The sequence below is a fragment of the Gorilla gorilla genome, chromosome 2 (assembly GCF_029281585.2).
Source record: "Gorilla gorilla gorilla isolate KB3781 chromosome 2, NHGRI_mGorGor1-v2.1_pri, whole genome shotgun sequence".
Classification (NCBI taxonomy): domain Eukaryota; kingdom Metazoa; phylum Chordata; class Mammalia; order Primates; family Hominidae; genus Gorilla; species Gorilla gorilla.
The window spans coordinates 60040068-60063053 of NC_086017.1; the positions used below are offsets into that span (position 1 = coordinate 60040068).

Genomic DNA, 22986 nt, shown 5'->3' on the forward strand with positions numbered 1-22986 from the left:
GGCTGTACCCCTGGGTCAGCTTTTATCATGTGGCCTGGGGGAGAGCTGCCTTCCTCCCCCAGGGCCGGGGTTGTGGGGAGCTGCCCCTTCCCCAGCTCTGCCCCTTCCTGCCTGCTTCCACCCTTTTCCATTTCCATGTGGGCATGTGTGTGAGCTGGCGTGAACTTGTAGGGCATGTGTGAGAATGACTGGATCTGAGGGGCACCTGTGTGTGCAGGTATGTGCCAAGCCTGTGTGTATGTATGTACACACACATAGATGTGCTCTGGGGGGCCCATGTGTTCACGTGTGTTCCTGGCCTGTGTGGTGTTAGAGGCTGGCAGCCCGAGCCCGCTCCCCCAGCCCCTGCCCCCCCCAGCTCTAACCCCTGTTCCTCGTCTTCTCAGGCCACACCATGGACCCAGACTCAGGCGGTCAGAGGCCGCGGCAGCAGAGCCACGGATGGTGCCCTCCGCCCGACGCCCACAGCCCCACGCCAGGTGGGCCTCATCCCTCCAGGCCTTTGCCAGGCAGCACTGCCTCTGAGCAGAACTCACCCTGGGCCTGCACCTGAGGCCAGCCTCCCCAGGGCCTCCCCTCTACCTCTGTGCCCACACCCTGTCCCCACCCCTTCCCCTGAAGTGCCCTTAGGCTCAGAAGGCATGCCCAGCTGGACTCATGTCAGCCTCAGTGTGACCCCTGCAGGCAAGAAATAATGAAGCCGCCAGGTGGGGAAGACAGGAGCCCTGGGGACAGCCATGCCTTAGCCCTCAGAAAGCATGTGTGTAGACACACAAGAGCACACACCGGTGTGGATGTGGGCCTTCCTCACTCAGCACCGAGTGGAAAGTGGCACATGAGTGCAGTCTGACACCTTACTCCCAGGTGTCCGTGCCCCATGCCTCCCATGAGTCATCTGTGGACACAGGTGTCCTGCACACTCATGTGCTTGGGGCGCTCTTCTCCCGGGTGGTATCTGTCCACTAGTCATGACCTGGGTCTGGGCTGGGAGAGCTGGGGCTGGGCAGGGGCGGGCAGGGGGGCAGGGGCTGCCGGTGAATGACAGAGCATGTTTGTGGTGGGGAGTGCAGAAATGCAGGATCGTGTGGATTCTGTGTGTGCGTGTCCATGGTGTGAGCAGGGGGTTCCGTGTGCTGGCAGTGATATGTTCAGAGCTGTGTGTGCACCCCTGTGTGTGCAGGAAGTCACGTGTGCAATGTGTAACTGGAAGTAGGCCTGTGTGCACCTTCCCATCGCCATCCTGCCACCTGCTGCCACCTCCTCCTGCCTCTGTTCCTCTCTCCTTGCCCCTTTCCTTCCCTCTGCCTGGCTTTCTCTTGTGGCCTCTGTGCTCACCCCTGTCCCAGTGCCTTTTCCAGCCTTCCTCCTAGCATCTTGCAGGCTGGGCTGGGAGGCACAGGGGACTTTGTGAATTCCATGTGGTCTGGGCTGGACTCCTTGACTCCTGGCTCCCTGGGGAGATATGGAGCCTGGGGGCTGTGCTGAGGGACAGGAGAAAGGTCATGGCCCATTGGTCCGTCCTGAGGACCACAGGTAGGACACAAAGCCTGAGGATACAGTAACCTTAGAGCTCTCTGGCCTGGCTAGACCTGATGGCAAAGGACAGGACCCCAGGCCCTTAACCAGTCACTCCTGCCCTGGCCAGGTCTGCAGCACTTTCTTGACCCAAGACAGGCAGCCACAGCAAAGAGCTGTGCCTCTGTAGCCCAGGGGGCCTTGGCCAGTGTCTTTATGAGCCAGTTGGCATGGAGGGGCTTCAGCCCCTACAAGCCCACTCCATGTCCATCTCATAGCCCACAAGGCAGGGCCCCTTGAGACTTGGTCCCCAGGTCTTCCCTAAGACCTGTGACTAGGAAGCACCCCCCTTGGAGCCCACAGCATGGCCCTGCCCTGGGAGACCTGGCTGGATGGAGTTTAAGGCCAAGGAATGCTGGGGAGTGTAGGGGGTGGGCTCGGGGTATGCCTGGGGGCTCATTCTCACCCTGGGAGCCTGGTGACCCTTACACTTCCTGGCTGGGGGACTGGCCTGGATGATGCTGAGCCCCGCTCTGCCTTACAGGATTACATCTTCTACCTGGAGCCTGAGCGACTCGAGTCAGGGAAGGGCAAGTGTCCGTACGATCCCAAGCTGGACACAGCATCGGCCCTCATCAGTGAGTGCCCCCCAGCCCCGCTCTACAGTCTCAATGTTTGGCCTCTGCCCCTGGAGATGGGGCATGGCACCAACACTTACCCAAGGGCAGAGACCATGACTAGGCTGTCCCTGAACTCCCCAAAAGGCCCCACCTGGCAAGGGGGAGAGGGTGCAGGCCAGACCCCACTGTGAGCTGAGGTCAGAGACTGGGTGGTAGAAGCCTCCGCCTGGCCCCTTTGGATGGGGGACCAAGGAAGCCAGGTCCTACCCTGAAACACACAATGTGGTCCATGCAAAGTCCAGAACCCTCCTGACCATAGGCTTCCTAGAAGAGAAGATAAGCCGAGTGCATATCGGGGCTGGTCTGAGGGGCAGTCCCATAGCATGTTCTTGGTGTGTCTGAGAGGCTGGGAGAGCCCTGTAGCGAAGGACCAATGGAGAGTTCCGGCCCTGTGACCAGATGGGGAGAGCATGTTTCTGGTCTGGGTAGGTGTCTGGGAGGGTTGGGGGCTGTTCTCTGAGTAGGGGTCCTGCCGGGGTCTCCGGAGCAGCTGCTGCCCCTAACTGCAGGTTGGGTGAACCCACCACTGACCCTGGCTCATGCACGCTGCCTGTTTTCTGATTGTTCAACACAGTCTGCCTCTCAGAGCAGCTGTTGGGCACTGTGCCACCTCCAAGCCTGGGAAAGGCCCTGGGGTCAAGGGGCAGACATTATCCTCCCCCTCTTGGCAAGTGAGAAGGTCCCAGCCTGATGGCACAGCCCAAATCACTCTGATGAGGAAAGACAGGGCCTGCCCTGGGGGAGCCTCAGATGTGGTATGTTAGAGGCAAGTACATTATTAAATTTTCAGGAATTGTTTGAGCCAGTTGTTAAAGACAACTATTATTAAAAGTTAAGGCCAGGCTCAGTGGCTCACACCTATAATCCCAGCACTTTGGGAGGCTGAGGCGAGTGTATCATTTGAGGTCAGGAGTTTGAGACCAGCCTGGACAACATGGTGAAACCCTGTCTCTACTAAAAAATAAAAAACATTTTTAAAATTATATAAGTTTACGATTAAACATTAAAACAAAGGTAACAACAATAAAAAGTAACAAACACTCAAAACTAGCCGGGTGCGGTGGCTCACACCTATAATTCCAGCACTTTGGGAGACAGAGGCGGGCGGATCACCTGAGATCAGGAGCTCGAGACCACCCTGGCCAACATGGTGAAACCTTGTCTCTACTAAAAATACAAAAATTAGCCAGGTGTGGTGGCAGGTGCCTGTAATCCCAGCTACTAGGGAGGCTGAGGCAGGAGAATCACTTGAACCTGGGAGGTGGAGGTTGCAGTGAGCTGAGATCGTGCCACTGCACTCCAGCCTGGGCAACAGAGTGAGACTCCATTTCAAAAAAAAAAAAAAAAAGACTTGAAAATTGAAATTGATCTATGGGCTGCAGAATGGATGTTGTGTTAGCAGGCATGAAAACAACATTTGTCTCCTTGCACACCTCCATCAGAGCTCTGATGGAGACCAAGACCAATGAGCAGTAATATTTTGAAAGGAATCTTTTTTTCTGAGCAGTGGGTTTAAAATATTCAGAAAACCGGCCAGGCACAGTGGCTCATGCCTGTAATCCTAGGACTTTGAGAGGCCGAGGCGGGTGGATCACTTGAGGTCAGGAGTTCGAGACCAGGCTGGCCAACATGGGTGAAACTCTGTCTCTACTAAAAATACAAAAATTAGTCAGGTGTGGTGGTGTGCACCTGTAATCCCAGCTACTTGGGAGGCTAAGGCAGAAGAATAGCTTGAACCTGGGAGGTGGAAGTTGCAGTGAGCTGAGATTGCACCACTGCACTCCAGCCTGGGCAACTGAGCGAGACTCTGGCTCAAAAAAAAAAAAAAATCGGTAAACCATGCTGTAAGCAGATGTGCTGTCATTCAGGCTTTGTTGTTATTTATAGAGCTCAGGCAGAGTAGATTTTGCATAATTCTTTTTCTTTTTTTTTTTTTTTTTGAGATGGAGTCTCGCTCTGTCGCCCAGGCTGGAGTGCAGTGGTGTGATTTCAGCTCACTGCAAGTTCCGCCTCCCGGGTTCACGCCATTCTCCTGCCTCAGCCTCCTGAGTAGCTGGGACTACAGGCACCTGCTACAACACCCAGCTAATTTTTAGTAGAGACCGGGGTTTCACCGTGTTAGCCAGGATGGTCTCGATCTCCTGACCTCGTGATCCACCTGTCTCGGCCTCCCAAAGTGCTGGGATTACAGGCGTGAGCCACCGCGCCCACCCCTATTTCACATAATTCTTAAGGGCCCTAGGGTTCTTGGAATGGTAAATGAGCACTGGCTTCAACTTAAAGTAACCAGCTGCATTAGCCCCTAATAAGAGAGTCTGACTGTCGTTTGAAGCTTTGAAGCCAGGAATTGATTTCTCCTTGATAGCTGTGAAAATCCTAGGTGGCATCTTCTTCCACGAGAAGGCTGTTTCTTTCTTTCTTTCTTTTTTTTTTTTGAGATGGAGTCTCGCCGTATTCCCCAGGCTGGAGTGCAGTGGCACCATCTTGGCTTACCACAACCGCTGCCTCCTGGGTTTAAGCGATTCTCCTGCCTCAGCCTCCCAAGTAGCTGGGATTACAGGCGCATGCCACCATGCCCGGCTAATTTTTGTATTATTAGTAGAGAAAGCGTCTCGCCATGTTGACCAGGCTGGTCTTGAACTCCTGACCTAAAGTGTTCCTCCCACCTCCGCCTCCCAAAATGCTGGGATTAGAGGTGTAAGCCACTGGCCCTGGCCAGAAGGCTGTTTTATCTGCATTGAAAATCGTGTTTAGTGTAGCCCCCTTCATCCATGATCTTATCTAAATCTTCTGGAAAACTTGCTGCAGCTTCTCCATCAGCACTTGCTACTTCACCTTGCATGTTTATGTTTTGGAGATGGCTGCTTTCCTTAAACCTCATGAGCCAGCCTCTGCTGGTTTCAAACCTTTCTTCTCCAGCTTCCTCTCTTCTCTCAGCCTTCACAGAATTGAAGACAGTTAGGGCTTTGCTGTGGATTAGACTTTGGCTTAAAGGAATGTTGTGGCTGGTTTGATCTTCCATGTAAACCAGTAAAACTTTCACCATATCAGTGATAAGGCTGTTTCACTTTCTTATCATTTGTGTGTTTACTGGAATAGCCCTTCTAATTTCCTTCAAGAACTTTTCCTTTGCATTCACAACTTGGCTAACTAGTGCTAGCGGCCTAATTTGGGACCTATCTCAGCTTTCAACATGCTTTCTGTACTAAGCTTAGTCATTTCTAGCTTTTTTGTTTTGTTTGTTTGTTTGTTTGTTTTTTGACAGAGTTACACTCTGTCCCCCAGGCTGGAGTGAAGTGGCATGATCTTGGCTCACTGCAACCTCCACCCCCTGACTCCCTGCTCCCCGGTTCAAGTGATTTTCCTGCCACAGCCTCCCAAGTAGCTGGGATTATAGGCGCCTACCACCACCTCTGGCTAATTTTTATATTTTTAGTAGAAATGGGTTATGCCATGTTGGCTAGGCTGGTCTCCTGACCTCAAGTGATCCCCTGCCTCAGCCTCCCAAAGTGCTAGGATTACAGGCATGAGCCACTGCACCTGGCCCATTTCTAGCTTTTGACTTAAAGTGAGAGATAATATGACTCTTCCTTTCACTCGAACACTTAGAGGCCATTGTGGGATTATTAATTGATCTAATTTTAATATTGCTGTGTCCCAGAGAATGGAGAGGCCCAAGAAGAGGGAGAGAGATGGGAGAATGGCCAGTAAGTGGAGCAGTCAGAACACACACAGCATTTATCGATTAAGCTCACTGTTTTATATGGGTGAGGTTCACGGTGCCCCAAAATAATTGCAATAGTAACATCAAAGATCACTGATCACAGATCACCATAACAGACAGTTTGAAATATTGCAAGAATCACCAAAATGTAGGCGAGGCGCGGTGGCTCATGCCTGTAATCCCAGCCCTTTGGGAGGCCGAGGCAGGTGGATCACCTGAGATCAGGAGTTCGAGACCAGCCTGGCCAACATGGTGAAACCCCGTCTCTACTAAAAATACAAAAATTAGCCAGATGTAGTGGTGGGCACCTGTAGTCCCAGCTACTTGGGAGGCTGAGGCAAGAGAATTGCTTGAGTCTGAGAGGTGGAGGTTGTAGTGAGCTGAGATGGTACCACTGCACTCTAGCCTGGGTGACAGAGCAAGACTCCGTCTCAAAAAAAAGAAGAATTACCAAACTGTGACACAGACACAGAGACACAAAGTACGCATATGCTGTTGAAAAAATGGTGCTAACAGACTTGCTTGACACAGGGTTGCCACAAACCTTCCTTCTGTAAAAAATGCAGTATTTGCAGTGCACAAAGCCCAGTAAACTGAGGTGTGCATATGCTTCCTAATTCTTTCACTACACTTTATTGTTAGCTATGCTCTTTTTTTGTTTTTTTGTGTGTTTTTTTTTTATTTTTGTTTTTGCTTTTTGAGACGGTTGTCTCACTGTGTCACCAGGCTGGAGTGCAGTGGTGCGATCTCGGCTCACTGCAACTTCCGCCTCCCAGGTTTAAGGGATCCTCCTGCCTCAGCCTCCCGAGTAGCTGGGACTACATGCATGCACCACCACGCTCAGCTAATTTTTTTGTATTTTTAGTAGAAACAGGGTTTCACCACATTGGCCAGGATGGTCTCGATCTCTTGACCTCATGATCTGCCGGCCTCGGCCTCCCAAAGTGCTGGGATTACAGGAGGCATAAGCCACCATGCCCGGCCTCTTTTTTTTTTTTTTTTTTTTAAAGATGGAGCCTTGCTCTGTTGCCCAGGCTGGAGTGCAGTGGCATGATCTCGCTCACTGCAACCTCCGCCTCCCTGGTTCAAGCAATTCTCCTGCCTCAGCCTCCCGTGTAGCTGGGATTACAGGCACCTGCCACCATGCCCGGATAATTTCTGTATTTTAGTATAGGTAGGGTTTCACCATCTTGGCCAGGCTGGTCTCCAGCTCCTGACCTCAAATGATCCACCTACCTGGGCCTCCCAAAGTGCTGGGATTATAGGCATGAGCCACTGCACCTGGCCTATTAGCTATGCTCTTGAGGTGATTTACATTTGTTGTGTCTGTGGGGTAGAAATACTGTACAGTGGTGTTGGCAGCTCTTCCTGATTTTGCTTTCAGTGACCTCAGGTTGGTAGCTTGAAATTAGTCATGGCAGGAGTATTCACACCACAGAAATGGGCTATTGCTACTAATCAGAGCTGATCGTTACTAATCCCAACCCTCCCAGAGCCAGTGGTGAAACACTGACCAGCACTCAACTGGAGATAGGATCATGCCCCAGGGAGCTTGAGCGGGGAGATAAGGCCCTGCCCTGGAAGTCATCTGAGCTGTGCCCTGGCCCTAGCAAACAGCAGCCCCCTGACTGACCCACTGGCCCACCCACAGATGAGGAGCTCTATGCTGGTGTGTACATCGATTTTATGGGCACTGATGCAGCCATCTTCCGCACACTTGGAAAGCAGACAGCCATGCGCACGGATCAGTACAACTCCCGGTGGCTGAACGGTAAGCGCAGCCCCAGGAGCCCTTCCGTGGCCGTGTGTCTGGGATGCGGCAAGGAGGTCGTAAAGAACCACATGTGGGGGAAGTGGGGACATGTTCAGCCTATGACTACCTGGGGCAGGGGTAGTTTCTTATCTGGAGAGGAGTTGGGGGTGTTCTTGTACCTGGCTGGGGATTCTGTTGGAGAACATCAGGGGCACCATCAGAGTAGGGGCTCACCCAGCTGACCCCTGCCACCTGCAGACCCGTCGTTCATCCATGCTGAGCTCATTCCTGACAGCGCGGAGCGCAATGATGATAAGCTTTACTTCTTCTTCCGTGAGCGGTCGGCAGAGGCGCCGCAGAGCCCCGCGGTGTACGCCCGCATCGGGCGCATTTGCCTGGTATGCATTGGCAGAGCCACCAGGCTGCCCCTTCCACCAGTTCTGGCTTCATCAGCCCTGCTCCAGCCAGGGCTTGGGGTCAAGAGCTGATCTGACCTGGCCTCTTGCCCCACCCCCCAGAACGATGACGGTGGTCACTGTTGCCTGGTCAACAAGTGGAGCACATTCCTGAAGGCGCGGCTCGTCTGCTCTGTCCCGGGCGAGGATGGCATTGAGACTCACTTTGATGAGCTCCGTGAGTGCCCAGCAGGCAGGCAGGGTGCTCTGGCTACAGCAAGAGGGATAGAGGTGGGATGGGCGGTCAGGGTGCCTTTGGTGGGCCCCCTCCCCTGTGCAGGAGTGGGTGGGGCCCAGGCGCTCCCACCCAAGGCACCCTCCAATACCTTCTCCCTCTGTCCCCAGAGGACGTGTTTGTCCAGCAGACCCAGGACGTGAGGAACCCTGTCATTTACGCTGTCTTTACCTCCTCTGGGTGAGGCTGGGGTCAGGGCCAGCAGTGGCAGGGAGTGGCCCCGTTGGGGGATTGTAACTCGTGGAGAACCCCAGCCCGGTGGCGAGCTGTGGGGAGGGGGCAGTTTGGGGAGGGGCCCTAGGTGGAGGGTCTGTCCCGCTCAGCAGCACCTGTCATGCCCACAGCTCCGTGTTCCGAGGCTCTGCCGTGTGTGTCTACTCCATGGCTGATATTCGCATGGTCTTCAATGGGCCCTTTGCCCACAAAGAGGGGCCCAACTACCAGTGGATGCCCTTCTCAGGGAAGATGCCCTACCCACGGCCGGGCACGGTAAGGACCCCACTCATCCTGCCTCTCCCCTTCCTCTTCTTCTAAGAGGCCTCTGGGTCAGGCCCTTTGCAACATGGGCCCCACCATCATGGCCCTCCCAGCCAGCGGAGGCGGTGAGCTGTAATGCACACACAGACGGGCCTTCACACACAGTGTCAAGCTGTGGAGGAGCCCAGACAGGATTCTGGGACAAAGATGGTGGGTTGGGCGTGGTCGGCTGCTCCTCAGAGGGTCCTCTGTGGGGCTGTTTGGGAGCTGAAGGTTGGGGGGATGCGTCTTCCCTGCAGATGCTGGAGGCAGGCTGGAGGTTGGTTCAGCTGAAGAACAGGAGGCAAAGAGCTGGGGAGGGGCAGGGCCAGGCCTCAGGCAGGGTCTCAGAGGTCACAGAGGCATGTCACTTTATCTTGATGTGACACTGGCTGATGTGGGAGCCTAAGCAGGAGAGCAGCGGATCTGATCCAATGCAGTTCTGACTCCATGTGGTCAGGACTGGGCTGGAGAAGCTGGTCTCAATGGGGGACGGGGGAAGCTTCCCTCCAGAGGTAACCTGGAGTCAGAAGGATGGGCCAGAGGTAAGCTGGCCATGACGGGGGGCAGGCTGAGCCCAGGCTCAGGGGACAGTTTCAGGAAGGAGGAGAGTGAGCCTGGTGTGTGACAAGGACGTCGGGGCCTGCAGTCCAGCTGTGCAGGAGGGGGATGGGTGAGACCCTAGGAATAGCCAGAGAGGAAGGAGATGACAGGGGTGGGGAGGGGAACATGGAAGGGAGTGGTCCGCTTGGCCAAATGCTGCCACGAGGTCATGGCACCTGAGGCCAGGGAGGTGGCTGTGGCATTTGGCCACGTGGGACCTTGGCCAGAGCAGGACCTGTAGAGGTCAGGTGCAGGGCAGAAACTTGGAGAGCGGGTTTGGGGAGAGGAGCAGGTTGAGGTGGTGGGGACAGACAGTGCAGCGGCCTCTTCTGAAGCTAATGGCTCCAGCCTGCCCTGCCCAGGCAGCCTGGGACTGACACTCGCCACCTGTCCACAGTGCCCTGGTGGAACCTTCACGCCATCTATGAAGTCCACCAAGGATTATCCTGATGAGGTGATCAACTTCATGCGCAGCCACCCGCTCATGTACCAGGCCGTGTACCCTCTGCAGCGGCGGCCCCTGGTAGTCCGCACAGGTGCTCCCTACCGCCTCACCACTGTTGCCGTGGACCAGGTGGATGCAGCTGACGGGCGCTATGAGGTGCTTTTCCTGGGCACAGGTACCCACTGCTGCTCCCGGCCTCTCCCACGCTGGGCCCACCGGGTGCGGGGTGCAGATCCTCGGGGCTGGGGCTTGCCCTGCTAGGGCTTGCTGCAAGCTCATCAGAGTCACCTCTTCATCCTCATCCTTTGGTGCCTTCTCCCTATTGATGGGATAACAGAGGCTAGGGGTGAGAAAACCCCATTCCCACTTCCATCCCCAGGGGCCCAGGAGAACAGGGACACTGGGCATCTGGGGACTTATGTATGTATGGCAGGAAAGGGGTGGAGACAGATGGTAGGCACCTCCAGGATACAGAGGCTATACACATGCTCGTGTGTGCACACACATGCCACAGTGCACCCCGTACAGTTCCAGCAGCCCAAACACAGGAGAATGCATGCCCCAGTGTCCTGTTCTCAGCAGGGCCCAAAATCAGGGTCTGGGTTGGTGGGGGCAGACCATGGCCATGACCCCCTATGTCCTGGGCCAGTCCCCTTTGACCTGGGGAAACTCTTCCACCTTGGCACAAAGCTCCAGCTCCAATGCCCTAGGGGGGTTTGGGCCCTGGTGGGGGAAGGGGCTGAGGCTGGTACCCCTTCCCCAGCATCCCCAGCCCCACTGAGGCCCTGCCCGGCCCGTTCCAGACCGCGGGACAGTGCAGAAGGTCATTGTGCTGCCCAAGGATGACCAGGAGATGGAAGAGCTCATGCTGGAGGAGGTGGAGGTCTTCAAGGTGGGTGTGACACCACCCAGTCCTGACCTCCCCACCTTTACCCTCCCCCCGGTCCCAGCCTCTGACCTGAGACCTCTAGGTCAGGGTGGGGAGGGGGTCCCTGGCGTCCCAAGCTGATCTTTATCTTTTTCTAGGATCCAGCACCCGTCAAGACCATGACCATCTCTTCTAAGAGGGTAAGCCTTTGGCGAGGTGAGCCAAGGATGGGGACAGGGCCTGCATCCCCTCAGGGTCATGCCCTTGGCACAGGGATGGGTAAACTGAGGCATGGAACAGGGGAGAGGAGCCCAGCCTAGCTGGCTGTTGGTGGGGCTGGCTATGGGACAGGAACTGACAAGGCCCTACCCTTTGCCCCAGCAACAACTCTACGTGGCGTCAGCCGTGGGTGTCACACACCTGAGCCTGCACCGCTGCCAGGCGTATGGGGCTGCCTGTGCTGACTGCTGCCTTGCCCGGGACCCTTACTGTGCCTGGGATGGCCAGGCCTGCTCCCGCTATACAGCATCCTCCAAGAGGTGTGGACCCCTAGACACCTAGAATTTTAGCAACCAGTCCCAGGGCCCTATCCTTGGGGATTGGGGGTGCATGTGATATTACCCAGGGTGCATGTGATATTACCCTAGGGGAGTCTTATGGGTAAGACATCACTGCCCTGGGGGAAAAGGGCCCTGCCCTGGAGTCAGGGAGATACAGGGACCTGGGGGGGCAAGCTTCCTGGGAGCACTCCTTCAGGGGCTATCCTCATCCAGGCGGAGCCGCCGGCAGGACATCCGGCACGGAAACCCCATCAGGCAGTGCCGTGGGTTCAACTCCAATGGTGAGTATGCTGGGCCTCACTGTGGGGTGCTGCTCACACTGCAGAGGTCCACGCAGCCCACGAAGCTGCTCACAGGGCCCCCACTGTAAGGGTGCTCTGATGGCTAATGGAGGGTGGGGGCTAATGAAGATGGGATGTCCCTAGTTGCCCCATCAACACAGAGCTCTACATTGGTGAGTGGGTGCCCCTTGGTTCCTGCCCCGAAGCAGTCAGCAGGCTGCCCGGAGGTGATGCTGCTTTTGCTCAACCCCTCTCACTCTAAAGCCAACAAGAATGCCGTGGAGTCTGTGCAGTATGGCGTGGCCGGCAGTGCAGCCTTCCTTGAGTGCCAGCCCCGCTCGCCCCAAGCCACTGTTAAGTGGCTGTTCCAGCGAGATCCTGGTGACCGGCGCCGAGAGGTGAGTTCTGCGCCCGGTGCTACACCGTGGATGTGAGTCCTTGCGCAGTGGCGAAATGTAGTAGAGGAGTGATCTGGAGCAACTCTCATGCTGTGAAACCCCTTCCAAGCTCCCTTCCCTACATGCAAATCCTTTGAGTGAAAACAGTTACGTGGAAACTCCCTGGGATTGGCCTCATTCTATGGAAAGTGTTTCTGGGTATGCCTGTTCACATGAAAATTCCATATGCATACCAGATTGGGGGTGTACCTTCTACAAAAACATCATGTGAGTGAGCTCCAGTATGTGGAAATTCTATGGGGCCCTCATTTTTTGAAAATGCCCTACAGGTGTCCCTGTTTATGTGGAAATTCTATGTGGTTATCCCAATTGGATACTCTCATTAAATGGAAATTCTGGCTGGGCGTGGTGGCTCACACCTGTAACCCCAACACTTTGGGAAGCCAAGACAGGCAAATTGCTTGAGGTCAGGGGTTCGAGACCAGCCTGGGCAACATGGTGAAACCCTCTTTCTACCAAAAATACAAAAATTAGCTGGGCATAGTCATGCATGTGGTCCCAGCTACTTGGGAGGCTAAGGTGGGAGGATGGCTTGAGCCTGGGAGGCAGAGGTTGCAGTAAACCGAGATCATTCAACTGCACTCTAGCCTAGGCGACAGAGCCAGACCTTGTCTCAAAAAAAAAAGGAAATTCTGTGTGTGCTTCAAATTTTCCTCATTGTACAGAACCTCCTTATGGTCATCACTCCTGAAATGGAAATCTGTACAGATGCCTTATTCAAATATCTCTCATTATGTGGAAACTTCATGTGGTTTTTCTGGCATATGGAAATCCCACATGGGTGCCTCTACACAGAATGGCCACAGAGGTGGTCTGATCTGGTTGCTGGCTAGGGCCATAGGGTGGTCACAGAGCCTCTGAACCCCCTCTCCTTGCCCCTGCAGATTCGTGCAGAGGACCGCTTCCTGCGCACAGAGCAGGGCTTGTTGCTCCGTGCATTGCAGCTCAGCGATCGTGGCCTCTACTCCTGCACAGCCACTGAGAACAACTTTAAGCACGTTGTCACACGAGTGCAGCTGCATGTACTGGGCCGGGACGCCGTCCATGCTGCCCTCTTCCCACCACTGTCCGTGAGCGCCCCGCCACCCCCAGGTGCAGGCCCCCCAACGCCTCCTTACCAGGAGTTAGCCCAGCTGCTGGCCCAGCCAGAAGTGGGCCTCATCCACCAGTACTGCCAGGGTTACTGGCGCCATGTGCCCCCCAGCCCCAGGGAGGCTCCAGGGGCACCCCGGTCTCCTGAGCCCCAGGACCAGAAAAAGCCCCGGAACCGCCGGCACCACCCTCCGGACACATGAGGCCAGCTGCCTGTGCCCTGCCATGGGCCAGCCTAGCCCTTGTCCCTTTTAATATAAAAGATATATATATATATATATAAAATATCTATATTCTATACACACCCTGCCCCCTGCAAAGACAGTATTTATTGGTGGGTTGAATATAGCCTGCCTCAGTGGCAGCATCCTCCAAAACTTAGACCCATGCTGGTCAGAGACGGCAGAAAACAGAGCCTGCCTAACCAGGCCCAGCCAGTTGGTGGGGCCAGGCCAGGACCACACAGTCCCCAGACTCAGCTGGAAGTCTACCTGCTGGACAGCCTCCGCCAAGATCTACAGGACAAAGGGAGGGAGCAAGCCCTACTCGGATGGGGCACGGACTGTCCACCTTTTCTGATGTGTGTTGTCAGCCTGTGCTGTGGCATAGACATGGATGCGAGGACCACTTTGGAGACTGGGGTGGCCTCAAGAGCACACAGAGAAGGGAAGAAGGGGCCATCACAGGATGCCAGCCCCTGCCTGGGTTGGGGGCACTCAGCCACGACCAGCCCCTTCCTGGGTATTTATTCTCTATTTATTGGGGATAGGAGAAGAGGCATCCTGCCTGGGTGGGACAGCCCCTTCAGCCCCTTCTCCCCTCCCTGCCTGGCCAGGGCAGGGCCACCCCACTCTACCTCCTTAGCTTTCCCTGTGCCACTTTGACTCAGAGGCTGGGAGCATAGCAGAGGGGCCAGGCCCAGGCAGGGCTGACGGGAGGCCCCAGCTCTGAGGGGAGGGGGTCCGTGGTAGAGGCCTGGGGCCGGTAGAGGCTCCCCAGGGCTCCCTTATGTCCACCACTTCAAGCGATGGGTGTGGATGTAATTAGCTCTGGGGGGCAGTTGGGTAGATGGGTGGGGGCTCCTGGTGGCCTTCTGCTGCCCAGGCCACAGCCGCCTTTGGGTTCCATCTTGCTAATAAACACTGGCTCTGGGACTAGACTTTGGCTTCTCTCCTTGGTCAGGGGATTTAGAGCCACACGTGGTGGGCCTGGGGAGCCAGGTGGGGGGCTGGGAAGGGAGTAGATTGGCTCCATTTAAAGAAACCCAACATGTAGAAACCACATTTAGTTTGACAAACCTGGGCTGCTGCACCACCCCAAACACTTGGGTAGTGCGAAGGGCTATAGAGACCCCTCAGGGCCCACTCACTCCTCAGGGTCAGGGAGGGTGGGTGGAGCCTGAAGGCTGAAAGTGGCAGAAATGCAATGGCCTCACTCCTGGACAGATCCCCATCATCCAACAGGGTGGGTGTAGAAGCTGCCAGCCTGTGGTAGGAGCCAGCATTCACTTCCCACGCATACTATTTAGAGACAGCCGTTAGTGCTCAGTGTCTGGTGCCCCAGCACCCCCTTGTGGTCTCTTGAGTCTGTGGCAGAGTTGAGTGCTGAAAGGCAGCCAGGTTCCAGGGAAGGAGTCCAGCCAGGAGGCTCAGGGTGGCTGGAGGAGCCTTTGAGAGCCCAAGATTTGGGTTTTCCTATGGAAGTTGAGGGTGGGAAGTCTCTAGAACCTGGGAGCTCAACACTTCGGGCTCAACCTGAACAATTTCTGCCCGGCAGTGAGCGCTGCACCTGAACAGAGCACCAGACCCCCTAAGCTGAGGCAGGCAGGCCCTGGAGATAACCTTAGGCAGGCCTCAGAGCACCCACAGTAGACAGAGCAGGAGCAGGATAGGTGAGCCCCATTCCTCCATACCCCAGGGAACACTACACCTGCTCTGGGATGCAATTTCTCCACCTGGCAACAGGCCTGCAAAACATTCTCTGGAAGAGCCTGGCCACTTCTGCAGATTAGAGACTTTGTTGCACCCAAATTCAAGTGTACATATAGGCACAGGCACCTGCAAGCATGCATGCACACACACAGTCATACGCAGGCAGAGATGGACATGCACAGGCACACATATGCTCAGGTACAAACAGGCATGTTTACACCCCTGCATATAAGCAAGTGCACACATGCAAACCTACACAAACTGCAAAACACACAAGCCTATGTGTGCATGAAGAGAATACACAAAGCATATTCACACATGCATACACATGTATATACATGTGCACACATAGATAAGCATGCACACAGGCACGTGATTCCTATAAGAGCACATGCACTCACAAAGGCATAAACATGCAGGCACACGTACACACAGGTATTCATGCACAAACGTGTCAAGTTATTGCTCGCTTGGTACCAGCAAAAGACACACCCATGGCCGGGCGAGGTGGCTCACGCCTGAATCCCAGCACTTTGGGAGGCCAAGGCAGGTGGATCACAAGGTCAGGAGATCGAGACCATCCTGGCCAACATGGTGAAACCCCCGTCTCTAGTAAAAATACAAAAAAAATTAGCTGGGTATGGTGGCACGTGCCCGTAATCCCAGCTACTTGGGAGGCTGAGGCGGGAGAAGCTTAAACCAGGGAGCTGAAAGTTGCAGTGAGCCAAGATCGTGTCACAGCACTCAAGCCTGGCAACAGAGTGAAACTCTGTCTCAAAAAAAAAAAAAAAGGGCCGGGCACGGTGGCTCATGCCTGTAATCCCAGCACTTTGGGAGGCCGAGGCAGGCAGATCACGAGGTCAGGAGACCGAGACCATCCTGGCTAACACGGTGAAACCCTGTCTTTACTAAAATACAAAAAAAGTAGCCCGACATAGTGGCGGGCACCTGTTGTCCCAGCTACTCAGGAGGCTGAGGCAGGAGAATGGCGTGAACCCGGGAGGTGGAGCTTGCAGTGAGCTGAGATTGCACCACTGCACTCCAGCCTGAGCAACAGAGCGAGACTCCATCTCAGAAAAAAAAAAAAAAAAAAAAAAAAGACACATACACCAAGGCACACAGAGCAGATATGCATGCCCACCACAGTCCGTTGGAAGCAGAGGACCTCCTTGGGGCAGCTCCAGCCTGTGATATGGGATGAATGCAATGCCCACTGTTTCCCTCTCTCTGGATTCCCTGCAGGTCATAAAATCCCAGTCCAGAGTCACCAGCCCTTCTTAACCACTTCCTACTGTGACCCTTTCAGCCTTTACTTCCTCATCAGTAAAATGAGGCTGATGACATGGGCATCCATACTCCAGGGCCAGTGTGAGCTTACAACAAGATAAGGAGTGGTGCTGAGCCTGGTGCCGGGCAGGCAGCAGGCATGTTTCTCCCAATTATGCCCTCTCACTGCCAGCCCCACCTCCATTGTCCTCACCCCCAGGGCTCAAGGTTCTGCCTTCCCCTTTCTCAGCCCTGACCCTACTGAACATGTCTCCCCACTCCCAGGCAGTGCCAGGGCCTCTCCTGGAGGGTTGCGGGGGCAGAAGGACAGCAGGAGTGCAGAGTCAGCGGTTGAGGGATTGGGGCTATGCCAGCCCGATTAGAAGGGTTGGGGGGGCTGAGCTGGATTCACCTGTCCTTGTCTCTGATTGGCTCTTGGACACCCCTAGCCCCCAAATCCCACTAAGCAGCCCCACCAGGGATTGCACAGGTCCGTAGAGAGCCAGTTGATTGCAGGTCCTCCTGGGGCCAGAAGGGTGCCTGGGAGGCCAGGTTCTGGGGATCCCCTCCATCCAGAAGAACCACCTGCTCACTCTGTCCCTTCGCCTGCTGCCGGGACCATGGGGGCTGGGGCCAGTGCTGAGGAGAAGCACTCCAGGGAGCTGGAAAAGAAGCTGAAAGAGGACGCTGAGAAGGATGCTCGAACCGTGAAGCTGCTGCTTCTGGGTAGGGGTGTGGGCCCAGGTAGGGCCACTGCCACCAGGTCATTGGTCTGGAGGCAGGCAGGCAGCCCTTCTGTGAAGCAAGGGTTCCCTGGGAAGCAGTATGAGCCTGTGACAGAGTAGGGCACAGGGTGGGAGCCCTGGCCAAGCAAGGCCAGGCCTGACAGGTGGTGTCCTAGTCCCCCAAGGCTGGACATCCCACGAAGCCCCTCTCCAGATGGCTCTGCCTCAGGTGACCCACCCTCCCCAGAAGTGCGTGCCAACCACACTCTTGCACGGGTGTGTGATGCCGACTTTTCCGTGGCTGGGTTCCCGCAAGCTTCATGCAGCCTTTGGTTTGATAGGCCTGCTGGGCAATGCTCAGAAGCCAGGAGCCTCACTGGGAGCCCGTTATTGGGCTGCTACTTTGGGAAGGGGATGGCCATAGTCCTCCTGGGAGTGGGGAGCCTCTAGGACCACACCCAGATCCACAAAGAATGGCCCTCAGGTGCCAGAGGGCTGTGGCTGATAGACCTACAAAGCAGCCAGAGGGGCTGGCGGGTACTGAGGCCCAGTGGGAGTAGATAAAGCCGCATCCACTGGACAATGGGCAGTGAGGAGAGATGGGGCTGATCCAGGCCTGCCTCAAGGTCACTGCCTGACCTCTCAAGGGGAAAAAGCAGCTTCAGGAGGGGCTCCACCCAAGCTCCCCAGGGTCTGGTCAACCAGCTGGAGGTGGGTGAGGGACCAAGCCAGTCCCACTTTCCCCCAAGGCAGAGAGGCTAAGCCGGAAATCTCATTAACTGTGCCCAACGCCCTCACAGGGGCAAGCTCAGAAAGGATGTCAACTCTGCCCTCCCTCTTACCCAAAAGAGCTAATTCCCTCTGAGCCTCTTGGAGACACCTGCACCCCTTCAGGTGAAATGCAAGGGGTTTACCCGCCTCAAATAACCCAGTGCTTGCGGTACCAGAGGCTCCCACGAGGTGGCGATGACGCTCCGGGATTTCTTCATTGCAGTCTCACAGCAAAATAAAGGCTGCCTGTGCCGGGGTCTTGGGGACTCCCCTGTCCCAGAACAGTTGAGGTCGTTGATTCCCCTCGTTGGCTTCCTTTCTTCACTTTCCTGGCATTTGCAAACCTTGTGACTTCAGGATGTCAGGACTTAATTTGGATGGGGGGGGGTAGGTGTGGCTACGGGGTCGGGGCTGGCGCTCAGGCCTCTTCGCTGCGGGTCCACCCTGCCAACTAGGGAGGTCCCCGTCCTCCCGGCCTCCTTGCGGGAGGGGGCAGGCTGGTCAGCGCAGCTCTGAGGCGCCGCGTCTCTTTCAGGTGCGGGTGAGTCCGGGAAGAGCACCATCGTCAAGCAGATGAAGTGAGTGCCCCTGCCTGTCCCGAGGCCCCTGGGTCTGTCTGGGTCCTTCCCCACTTCCCCACGAGGCGCTGATTCTGCTCGCCTCGGCCTCAGGATTATCCACCAAGACGGGTACTCGCTGGAAGAGTGCCTCGAGTTTATCGCCATCATCTACGGCAACACGTTGCAGTCCATCCTGGCCATCGTACGCGCCATGACCACACTCAACATCCAGTACGGAGACTCTGCACGCCAGGTGTGCCAGGAGGCGGGCTGAGCGGGCCTCTGGGGACTCGAGGCTCGCGGCTGGGCCCGAGTCCCTGGCCGCCACCAGCCACTCTCTCCCTGCCCCCAGGACGACGCCCGGAAGCTGATGCACATGGCAGACACTATCGAGGAGGGCACGATGCCCAAGGAGATGTCGGACATCATCCAGCGGCTGTGGAAGGACTCCGGTATCCAGGCCTGTTTTGAGCGCGCCTCGGAGTACCAGCTCAACGACTCGGCGGGCTAGTGAGCGCGCGGGCAGCGCGGGGCGCGGGGCGCGGGGCGCGGGGCGCGGGACGCAGGGGGCCCTCCTCGCCTCCCCACCCACCTACGGCCGGGTCTCGCGCAGCTACCTCTCCGACCTGGAGCGCCTGGTAACCCCGGGCTACGTGCCCACCGAGCAGGACGTGCTGCGCTCGCGAGTCAAGACCACTGGCATCATCGAGACGCAGTTCTCCTTCAAGGATCTCAACTTCCGGTACGACCCATACGCTAGCCCAGGAGGTCACTGCCCCAGGCCCCGTCCTGCCCCGGGGACCCCATCCCTGCGATAGACCCTGCCCCTTTCCTGATACCCCGCCAGCAGAAAGGGTGGTAGTCCCAGCCGAGAGCTCCCTGACCAGCACAGGGCGAGGGGATGCTGCCTGTGGGGCCCGGGGCGCAGGTTCAGGCCCCCGCGGCCCCGCAGGATGTTCGATGTGGGCGGGCAGCGCTCGGAGCGCAAGAAGTGGATCCACTGCTTCGAGGGCGTGACCTGCATCATCTTCATCGCGGCGCTGAGCGCCTACGACATGGTGCTGGTGGAGGACGACGAAGTGGTGCGTGCCAGGCAGGGCCTGTGTTCCAGGGGGGCGAGGAGGAGCTGCTGGCCCCTGGAGGCGGAGACCGCGCGCTGGGCTGGGGGAGGGCACGGGAGGGGATGCCGGTCCCGGGCGGCCTGAGGAGGCCGGGAGGCGTTCAGCAGGCCCATCTGGGGCAGTGCGGGGAGCCCTCTGAGAGCCAGCTGAGCGGGAAGCCCCGCGTGCCCGGGAGCCCAGAGAGCAGGTGCTGCGGGTCGGACGCGGCCCCGGGTGCCCAACAGCTGCTGCCCTCCTCAGAACCGCATGCACGAGAGCCTGCACCTGTTCAACAGCATCTGCAACCACCGCTACTTCGCCACGACGTCCATCGTGCTCTTCCTCAACAAGAAGGACGTCTTCTTCGAGAAGATCAAGAAGGCGCACCTCAGCATCTGTTTCCCGGACTACGATGGTGAGAAGTCCGCATGGCCGCCAGGCGGCGCCCCCGCCCCACGATCGCGGCGCGCACCGCCCGCACGGGGAAGGAAGGGCTGAGCCGAGTGAGAGCTCCCGCCCCCGCAGGACCCAACACCTACGAGGACGCCGGCAACTACATCAAGGTGCAGTTCCTCGAGCTCAACATGCGGCGCGACGTGAAGGAGATCTATTCCCACATGACGTGCGCCACCGACACGCAGAACGTCAAATTTGTCTTCGACGCTGTCACCGACATCATCATCAAGGAGAACCTCAAAGACTGTGGCCTCTTCTGAGGTAGGTCGCTGCCCTCTCCAGGCCCTTGCCTCAATACCCCAGCCCCGTCCAGCTCCCCACCCCACACCACGGCCCTGGAGCCTCACCCCCAAATCCTGGAGCCTACTGCCTCCAGGCCCCACCCCAGCTCCTCAGGCTCCACCCCACCGACAGAGGCCCCGCCCCACCCCACAAGTCCCACCCATTGAATTTCTTTTGGCCCCGCCCCAAGACCTCAGGTGTCACAGCTTCCAGGGCCGCCCCACCACACGCAATGCCTAAACCCATTTATTTTGGGTCTCAGGGATGCTGACTGGGTTTCCTTTTCACAGGTGCCTGAATTCATGCGTGTCAGTCACCCTGAGACCTGGTAGCCCTAGCTGCCTTGCAGCCCCAACCCCCAGGACCCTATCAGCCCCCTGGGACTCCCTGGCCTCAACCTGCCACCTCACCAAAGCTCTCAGCCCTGCTAGCCTTGAGGCGCGGACCCTCCCCCATACCTCCCACAGTATCCCAGCGCCTCATGCCCCCAACCCCAAGCCCTGCCCTTCACCGCCTGGCTGCACTGGCCTCTAGGACTCACAGCAGCCAGCCCCAGCTAGGAACGGGCAGGACTTGGGGCAGCTGAAGCTCACGGTGACTCAGCAGTGCCCAACTGACCAATCTCCCGCAGCTCTCCTGCCCCTGGGGGCCCACGACTCACCTGGTGGGCCTGGGCTCAGCAAACAGCCCTCCCTCCCAGTATTTCATCAAGGACAGGGAATATCCCTCCCACACACAGGCCAGCTGCTCACCCTGCCACCTCCATGTGACAAGTTTGACACCTGTCTACCCAGAGCCAGTGACTGTCCCTCCCAGCAGCCTCCAAAGGGTCCAAAGTCCAAGCTAGCTCTGGCCTGTGTGGCCCCCACATAAATAAATTAGTGGGGAGGGGGCAGACCTGGGGGCCCTTGGTTACCAGAGTGAGACACAGCAGGACCCTTCCCCAAATACTAGGCTCAGAGCAACCTCCAGCCTTCTCCAGCAGGATCTGCTCCCTGTGTCCTTGGACAGCAGATCCACACACCACTTCCCCACCCACACACAGTACCCTGGGCTGGTTGGACAACAGGATGGTGTGTTAAGGGAGGGTACTGTTGACACCAGCTATGGCCAATAGCTGGGCTGTCCTGAGGGGTGGCTGGGGACAGAGTCCAGCTCCCTTGGATCAGCCCAGAGGATTCAGGATAGGACAAAGGCCCTGGCTGTGCCCAAAGGGGTCTACCTCAGCTGGGGTTACAAGCAAACCTGGGTGACCCTCTTGTCTCTACCAGCAGCTTCTCTTGCCCCTTCCATTCAGGGTTCCCTGGTAGGGGAAGCTGAGAGCCATGCCTGAACTATCAGGGACAAAGGCCCATGTCCCCACATCCCTGCTCCCTCCTTCCTCATCCAGCACCAAATCTTTGCTTATGTCCACAGGCCAGGGCCTGTGCTGCAGTCGGGGACAAGGAGCTTCCGTCTGGCAAGGCCGGGGCACAATTTGCACTCCCCTCAGCTAGACGCACAGACTCAGCAATAAACCTTTGCATCAGGCCCCAGCTGTCCTTTCTTGGTGGAGGACTTAATTATCACAAGTCATGGGCATTTATTAAGTGCCCAGTGCTGGGCTGGGCATGAAGTGGGAAGATGGCCCCTCCCAGGAAGAAGTACCTGGCCTGACAAGGTGGGGCACTCTTGGGTGTATGGGGCCAACTCATGGCTTTCTACGGGGGTTGAGGAGAGAGGAGCTGTGGAAAATATTCACTGGGACAGTCTTGGATCAAGAGGGAGTTTTGAGGTGGAGGCTCATTCTGGCAGGGACAGTAGTGTCTACCAGCCCTAGAAACATGGGCTTATGGCCACAGGAGTTCAGTGGAGCAAGAGCAGGGGAGGAGAGACGTGGACAGGTGCCCAAAGCCAGTCGGAGGGCCTGGGCTTTCTCAAAAGGTGATGGAGAGTCTTGGAAGCCCTCGAGGCAGGAACATAATTGCAGGGCTGGGATTAGGGTGAGGGAAGTGAGGCACACTCACCTTGGGTGCAAAATTTAAGGCGATGCCAAAAAATTTAGTAACCAAGGTAAATAATATTAGGATAATATTTTTAAAAATCAAATGAATGCAAAACCCCACAATGAATGAAATATCAAAATCCAACAGAGGATCAAACAGAGGCATGCTAAGATATATTGGGGCTTGAAGCAAAGGGAAAACTATTTGTTGCTATATGTTTGTAGGGATTTTTTGCCGGTTTTAAAAATACATGTATCATAAAGTTTACTATCTCAGCCACTCGCCAGTGTATAGTTTGGTGGTGTTAAGTACATTCATAATGTTGTACAACCACCACAACTGTTCATCTCCAGAACTCCTTTCCTCTTGTAAAACTGAAACTCTGTACCCATGAAAAAATAACCCCCCATTCCTGCCTTCCCCCGGCTCCTGGCATCCACCATTCTACTTTCCGTCTCTATGATTGTGACTGCTCTAAGTGCCTCAGATGTGTGGGTCCGTGGAGTCTTTGTCTTTTTGCAACTGGCTTATTTCACTTAGCGTCATGTCTTCAAGGTTTATTCATGTGTAGCATATGGCAGAATCTCCTTCCTTTTTTAAGGTTGAATAATATTCCATTGTATATATTCCACACTTTGTTTATTTATTCATCTATTGATGAATGGTTACATCTGCCTTTTGGCTATTGTGAATAATGCTGCTATGAACATGGGTGTACAAATCTC

At 56.2% G+C, this 22986-nt stretch overlaps 2 protein-coding genes across 4 annotated transcripts in view; both read left to right on the plus strand.

Annotated features, from left to right (window-relative positions):
- SEMA3F (semaphorin 3F) overlaps positions 1-14344 on the plus strand; it is a 33620-nt gene extending 19276 nt beyond the window's left edge. Inside the window, exons 6-19 of one of the 2 annotated variants that reach the window (XM_019023645.4) lie at positions 387-479; positions 2060-2153; positions 7571-7690; positions 7931-8070; positions 8191-8305; positions 8473-8542; positions 8707-8851; positions 9879-10101; positions 10730-10818; positions 10953-10994; positions 11176-11333; positions 11568-11635; positions 11900-12033; positions 12978-14344. In XM_019023645.4, the coding sequence (XP_018879190.2) occupies positions 387-479; positions 2060-2153; positions 7571-7690; positions 7931-8070; positions 8191-8305; positions 8473-8542; positions 8707-8851; positions 9879-10101; positions 10730-10818; positions 10953-10994; positions 11176-11333; positions 11568-11635; positions 11900-12033; positions 12978-13388 (1902 nt within the window). In that variant the 3' untranslated portion in view covers positions 13389-14344. The remainder of the gene's footprint in view (positions 1-386; positions 480-2059; positions 2154-7570; positions 7691-7930; positions 8071-8190; positions 8306-8472; positions 8543-8706; positions 8852-9878; positions 10102-10729; positions 10819-10952; positions 10995-11175; positions 11334-11567; positions 11636-11899; positions 12034-12977) is intronic. The other variant, XM_019023646.4, reaches the window with a different exon arrangement.
- Positions 14345-16030: 1686 nt separating this feature from the next.
- On the plus strand, positions 16031-22986 carry GNAT1 (G protein subunit alpha transducin 1). Of its 2 annotated transcripts, none has more exons than XM_063703810.1 (9): positions 16031-17108; positions 18414-18456; positions 18550-18691; positions 18791-18948; positions 19052-19180; positions 19391-19520; positions 19800-19953; positions 20064-20255; positions 20567-22986. In XM_063703810.1, exons 1-8 carry the CDS (start codon positions 17003-17005, stop codon positions 20252-20254), a joined length of 1053 nt encoding a protein of 350 aa, XP_063559880.1. In that variant the 5' UTR covers positions 16031-17002; the 3' UTR covers position 20255; positions 20567-22986. The 2 variants fall into 2 exon arrangements, with proteins under 2 accessions (XP_063559880.1, XP_004034223.1); XM_004034175.5 differs by having other exon boundaries at positions 21693-22986.